General features: G+C 40.0%; 1 protein-coding gene across 1 annotated transcript; it reads right to left on the bottom strand.

The window, feature by feature from the left end:
* Nucleotides 1-2474: 2474 nt before the first annotated feature.
* LOC139745105 (uncharacterized) lies at nt 2475-5502 on the bottom strand. The gene is made up of 4 exons (XM_071655525.1): nt 5389-5502; nt 4143-4216; nt 3602-3733; nt 2475-2843 (listed from the first exon to the last, which is right to left on the bottom strand). The coding sequence occupies exons 1-4, from the start codon at nt 5420-5422 to the stop codon at nt 2622-2624; spliced, it is 462 nt and encodes a 153-aa protein (XP_071511626.1). The 5' UTR covers nt 5423-5502; the 3' UTR covers nt 2475-2621.
* Between the last annotated feature and the right edge of the window lie 1222 nt (nt 5503-6724).

Raw genomic sequence — 6724 nt, 5'->3', positions numbered from 1 at the left:
GTTTTTGGACGGTAAAATGTCAAAATTTTTAAGCTCGCTCGCCTCGCTCGCTCGCATTTAACCGTTATATATGCCATTCTCCTGATGTTACAGCCAGTGATCGCCAGCAGTTGCGCCCGGTGCGCCCCCCCCCCCCCCCCCCCGAATTTCCAAAGCGAAAAAATATAGCTACAAACGGCAGTTTGGGGTCAAAATTTTCAAGCTCGCTCGCTTCGCTCGCTCGCATTTAATCGTTATGCAATTCTCCTGATGTTGCTGTCAGTAATTGCCAGCAGTAATTACGCCCGGTGCGCCCCCTCCCCTTAATTTCCAAAGCGAAAAAATATAGCTACAAACGGCAGTTTTGGGACTGTAAAACGTCAAAATTATCAAGCTCGCTCGCTTCGCTCGCTCGCATTTAATCGTTATGCAATTCGTCTGATGTTGCTGTCAATAATTGCCAGCAGTTGCGCCCGGTGCGCCCCTCCCCTTAATTTCCAAAGCGAAAAAATATAGCTACAAACGGCAGTTTTGGGACTGTAAAATGTCAAAATTTTCAAGCTCGCTCGCTTCGCTCGCTCGAATTTAATCGTTATGCAATTCTCCTGATGTTGCTGTCAGTAATTGCCAGCAGTTGTGCCCGGTGCGCCCCCTCCCCTTAATTTCCAAAGCGAGAAAATATAGCTACAAACGGCAGTTTGGGGACTGTAAAATGTCAAAATGTTCAAGCTCGCTCGCTTCGCTCGTTCGCATTTAATCGTTATGCAATTCTCCTGATGTTGCTGTCAATAATTGCCAGCAGTTGCGCCCGGTGCGCCCCCTCCCCTTAATTTCCAAAGCGAAAAAATATAGCTACAAACGGCAGTTTTGGGACTGTAAAATGTCAAAATTTTCAAGCTCGCTCGCTTCGCTCGCTCGCATTTAATCGTTATGCAATTCTCCTGATGTTGCTGTCAATAATTGCCAGCAGTTGCGCCCTGTGCGCCCCCTCCCCTTAATTTCCAAAGCGAAAAAATGTAGCTACAAACGGCAGTTTGGGGACTGTAAAATGTCAAAATTTTCAAGCTCGCTCGCTTCGCTCGCTCGCATTTAATCGTTATGCAATTCTCCTGATGTTGCTGTCAATAATTGCCAGCAGTTGCGCCCTGTGCGCCCCCTCCCCTTAATTTCCAAAGCGAAAAAATATAGCTACAGACGGCAGTTTGGGGACTGTAAAATGTCAAAATTTTCAAGCTCGCTCGCTTCGCTCGCTCGCATTTAATCGTTATGCAATTCTCCTGATGTTGCTGTCAGGAATTGCCAGCAGTTGCGCCCGGTGCGCCCCCTCCCCTTAATTTCCAAAGCGAAAAAATATAGCTATAAACGGCAGTTTGGGGACTGTAAAATGTCAAAATTATCAAGCTCGCTCGCCTCGCTCGCTCGCATTTAACCGTTATATGCCATTCTCCTGATGTTACAGCCAGTGACCGCCAGCAGTTGCGCCCGGTGCGCCCCCCCCCCCCCCCCGAATTTCCAAAGCGAAAAAATATAGCTACAAATGGCAGTTTGGGGTCAAAATTTTCAAGCTCGCTCGCTTCGCTCGCTCGCATTTAATCGTTATGCAATTCTCCTGATGTTGCTGTCAGTAATTGCCAGCAGTAATTACGCCCGGTGCGCCCCCTCCCCTTAATTTCCAAAGCGAAAAAATATAGCTACAAACGGCAGTTTTGGGACTGTAAAATGTCAAAATTATCAAGCTCGCTCGCTTCGCTCGCTCGCATTTAATCGTTATGCAATTCGTCTGATGTTGCTGTCAATAATTGCCAGCAGTTGCGCCCGGTGCGCCCCCTCCCCTTAATTTCCAAAGCGAAAAAATATAGCTACAAACGGCAGTTTTGGGACTGTAAAATGTCAAAATTTTCAAGCTCGCTCGCTTCGCTCGCTCGCATTTAATCGTTATGCAATTCTCCTGATGTTGCTGTCAGTAATTGCCAGTAGTTGTGCCCGGTGCGCCCCCTCCCCTTAATTTCCAAAGCGAAAAAATATAGCTGCAAACGGCAGTTTTGGGACTGTAAAATGTCAAAATTATCAAGCTCGCTCGCTTCGCTCGCTCGCATTTAATCGTTATGCAATTCTCTTGATGTTACTGCCAGCAACTGCCAGCAGTTGCACCTGGTGCAACCCCCTTGATTTCCAAAGCAAATATATATATATGTATATATATATATACACATATTATCATATATATGTATATATATATACATATATTATCATATATAGCTACAAACGGCAGTTTGGGGACTGTAAAATGTCAAAATTTTCAAGCTCGCTCGCTCCGCTCGCTCGCATTTAATTGTACAGTCATGCAATTCTGATGTTGCTTCCATGAGGTGCCCCCCCCCCCCCAATTTTTGGACCCACGGTACGCCACTGAACACCCCCCTTTAAAAAATCCTGGGTACGCCTATGCTCAAAATTAATACATTATACATGTACATGTAGTTATCATTGGGTGTATAGTTGCGTGTATTAAACACTGAGTTTCCCACATCCGGCCCAAATCCCTTATCCGGATGAGTGCCGGTCCCGACATGTCCGAATAGTGAGGTCGGACTGTCAAGTAAGGCCGACGATCAAAGACTCGGCTGCTGTCGATAAATCTCCTAGGCTTTGTTTTCCTTGAAAGGGGTGGCATAGAGTTCGGCGACGACATCGGTTTTACGCACATCGTCCTCATGATCCTCCATGGCCGAAACCGGAGTCTTATTGCCGTTGACGTTGGAGTAGATCGTGGTCTCTTCCGGTTGGACGAGTTCATGGACGTCGGACGAGTCCGGGCGATGTGAATGTGCCACACTGAAGTAGACCAACTTGTTCTCATCGACCTGTAACGTCAGTTATAACATACACATGAATAGGTTTTATATCTTCACATTTTTATACCGTTGATAGAAAGAAACACACGCCATTGTTCAAGGGACAAAATGTATAAAACAGACACAGCATGATTTTACTCAGGAAATGCTCAAAACAAAGTAGAACTCCATTTTACACAGATTGGACATATTTGTGTGTGTTTTTCTTGTTGGAAATATTGCGTTAATAAATTTGAGGTCTTCGTAAGAGCTCTTTGAGAATGTCTTCTTAAAAGCACAAAACACACCTTCATTGAAGCATATACAAACAATGCAATTTCCCAATATGGTGTACTTCATTAAGGGGAAAAATATATTATTATTATTATTATATATATATATATATATATATATATATATATATACTTATATACATCTACTTTTATAACGTAAGTCAAAGAAAATCGCCGCATGGACTAAAAGAAAAAGAAAACAAAGTGTCACTTAATAACTCAGTGACGAAAAAAAAATAATCATAAAGGTATGTCCACCTTTAGAGAAAGGGGAACATCTCAGCAAATTATTTGAAATTTGCTTTGATTTCTTTTCTTTTCTTTTTTTTTTGGGAGGGGATGATAATATGACGGTAACAAGTTTTTATCCGATGTACCGTTTTTTTATCGGTCAAAACATGAAAATGGGGCTGGAATTGCACTTTCAGAGAGCGATATCCTCAAATAAGCTGACGAAAAAAAGTTCTGGTCAGGTGACTGGCACCGTCTACTCACTCGGATTCCATTGTCTTCAATTCTGACTGAGGAGTAGATGGTTTGATCTTCAGTTCGGATGGGCGTGGCTTGCTGGTTAGAGCTAGTTTCTTCGTGTGATACTGAGATGTATATCAAACCATCCTCGTCAACCTTACAACATCAGTGATAAGGATTAAGATAATGACGGCGGTGGTGGTAGTCACGGTGTATCAATACTGATGGTAATAATTCAGTCCAATTTTCTTCACACATTGACATCAGTAGTGATTGCAAGCTCTGTAAAATACGTAAGTAGCTGACTCAACATACAGTAAAGTTAACTGCAGTGTTGATGCAAGCCGAGCAAATCGTGTTATTCTCTTTCCATTTTAAATTGTTTACGAAGTTTAGGTTACTTTAGATTGATTTAGCAAGGGAGAATGAGAGAGAGAAAGAAATACAAACAGAGGTAGAAAAATAAGTGTAACAAAGCAGAATAGATATCATTGCAAGGAATTCCCGATGGAGGTGGCTAAGTGTTCCATGTTTCTTTATGTTTCGCGTACCCCTTGTTACTTACCGTTCTTGCGTCACCACGTTGATCCAGGCCATCAGCTCTTTGGTAAGTTGCAGAGGTTTCATCCTGTTTAGCACCTGTTTGAGGGAAAAGAGACCAGTAAGTAAAAGAAAACAATAATTTCAAGCCTCTCTTTAGCATTGTGTGTTACGATAACTTGTGCCAACAAGTATTGGATGGGACAGCGTTGATAAAAAAGAGAAATGTTAAGAAATTAATAACAATTATAAATGAAGGAAAACGGAAACTGTCCTAACAACAAACAGATTTATTTTGTTCCCTAGACAGAGCGTGAAGTCAAAAGAAACGGACAATAACGGTCTTCTCTACTTGTTTCTTAAGATAGTATATGATACTATATATAAACGGTAAAAATGTATGTTTGTGTATACACATAATTAGATATGTTTCTCTTGAAATCACTCTTCAAGTACAATCATTTATATTTTGATGTAAATGGTGCTGACTTGATTATATATATATATATATATATATATATACAATGAAGAGCTTGCTTCCTTTTTTTTTTCTTTTTTTCAATGGATTTAGCGCCTTTTGGTTGCAACCTCTTCATATATATATATATATATCCCTGAGTGGGGGCCGGGGTATATGGGATCTATCGATCAAAGTGGTCAATTTTAACAGGCCAGCCTGCATGACTGTATGTCCGTTTAAGGTTTCTTCTAACATTTTTAGGTATGTAACCTTCAACATGGTCATCGTCGTTGATAACTTTGTCACTCCCACAAAGGCCAACACAACATCCATTTTTCTCTTCATATTCAAGACATGGTTTGTTGCTGCGAGCTAGATGTGTTGAATACGAGTTGAATAAATGGACTTAGAGGAGTGACCACGTTATCGGATAGGTGGCCATGTTGAAGGTTATGTACCATAAAATGTTAGAAGAAATTCTAAACACAGACCTTAAACACAAATCTGCATCCGTACGGGCTTGCTTTTTATTTGGCCACTTTCACTGACAGATCTCATTGATTCAAGACATTCACTGTTCCTTCATGTGACACTCAAACTTGGAAAGAGTGCAATTTGTCATTGCTGTCTTTAAAATTCATGTACTCAGTTATGCATGACATGTGTCAACATAATTAGGTATCAATGGAAAGAGAAAGAGTTCCCCTTTCTTTTCTTTACATGAGATGGGAGCATGAATAGATTATGTAATCATTACCTTTTATATTCATTTGTAATATAACCCCATAATTCACATTGAGTTTATACCTACCTTTCTTTCTACTGCACACTCTCGCTGTCATCATGACACCAAACACCAAAACGAGAATCACAACAGTTCCTCCCACTGTCGCACCCGTCACCGTCAGTATAAAACTGTGTGAGGCTGAAGCCGCAACTGTCAAGGATATAAATCTTTACTTTCTATGCATATTGCCTTCATAAATCATACGTTAACGTATTCTCATAATTATTTGAGTTAAAAGCGCTTTGATGATGATTAAAGAATCAGCATTATCAACAATTTGATACCGTGTAGCTGTATTGTCATGTAACGAAACGTTTGAAATACGGAGTAATGCCGGAGATCAAAAAAGCACCGATATGAGTGTTTGCAGATAACTTTTTATACCATCCACGTGTGATTCATTGTGAATACGATAAGCGCAATTTAATCTACAAAACGAACCAGAAAAGTTGTACACGAAAATCCTTCAATAGAAAACTCTGGACAAAAGGTATGAAGTAAAGCTGGTTATGACTGTTGGATATTAGCAATTTCGACAGCGCGCAGTCATCCGGCGGCCTTTAAGAATCAAGGAACTCAAGTTCATTATCATTGCGGTGACGGTATACTGAACTTTATACACTATTAGGCACGTTCGATACGGTTTCAAAAGAAACGCATTAATAATACATATAATAGTATCATGTAACATGATGGTTTCCTCACAACCTAATTTTACAGTATGCAGTTCTACAGACAAACAATCTTAAGGAAAGAAGTATATTCAAAGGAAACGCTATTGAAATATATATATATATATATATATATATATATATATATATATATATTAATGTTCATGTATAATTATAACGGCTCTAGAGAATTTCACAAGAAAGGGTCATAATGTCGCCTGTTCAGCCATACTCAAGAGATAAATCTTATATTCCGTACAGAAAACGATTCATTTTGCATCCGCAACCGTAGAAGGCCCTCTCAACCCCATCATGTAATGTGAATTATACCCACGAAATTGAGTTATACAAGCGTATCTTCCTCGTAAGGACCGGCGCGTATGTATTTCCCTATTCCTCTTGAACTAACGAAGCTATCTTTGTCTCGCCTCCAGTCAAGAAGAAGGTAATTTAAGTGAAACATCATCATCTGCCAATGGTTGGATGCTGTTTGAATTCAATGTTTTTGTTTCTATCGAACAAAAGGCTATACAAAATACAAAGGAAAATGCAAAAAGGAAAGAAGTATATGAATATTTAAAGAATAGTGCTTTAATGTATGTGCGAATGAATGTATAATAGTACAAAATCAAACAATGCATACTTAGCAGAAATGACATAAAAAACTAAATAGTAACATTAAGAAGTGA

This window comes from Diadema antillarum, unplaced genomic scaffold (genome assembly GCF_040938485.1).
Source record: "Diadema antillarum isolate AM-2024a unplaced genomic scaffold, OU_Dant_1.0 seq00001234_RagTag, whole genome shotgun sequence".
In the NCBI taxonomy this organism is placed as follows: Eukaryota; Metazoa; Echinodermata; class Echinoidea; order Diadematoida; family Diadematidae; genus Diadema; species Diadema antillarum.
This window is presented reverse-complemented; position numbering and strand designations above follow the sequence as displayed.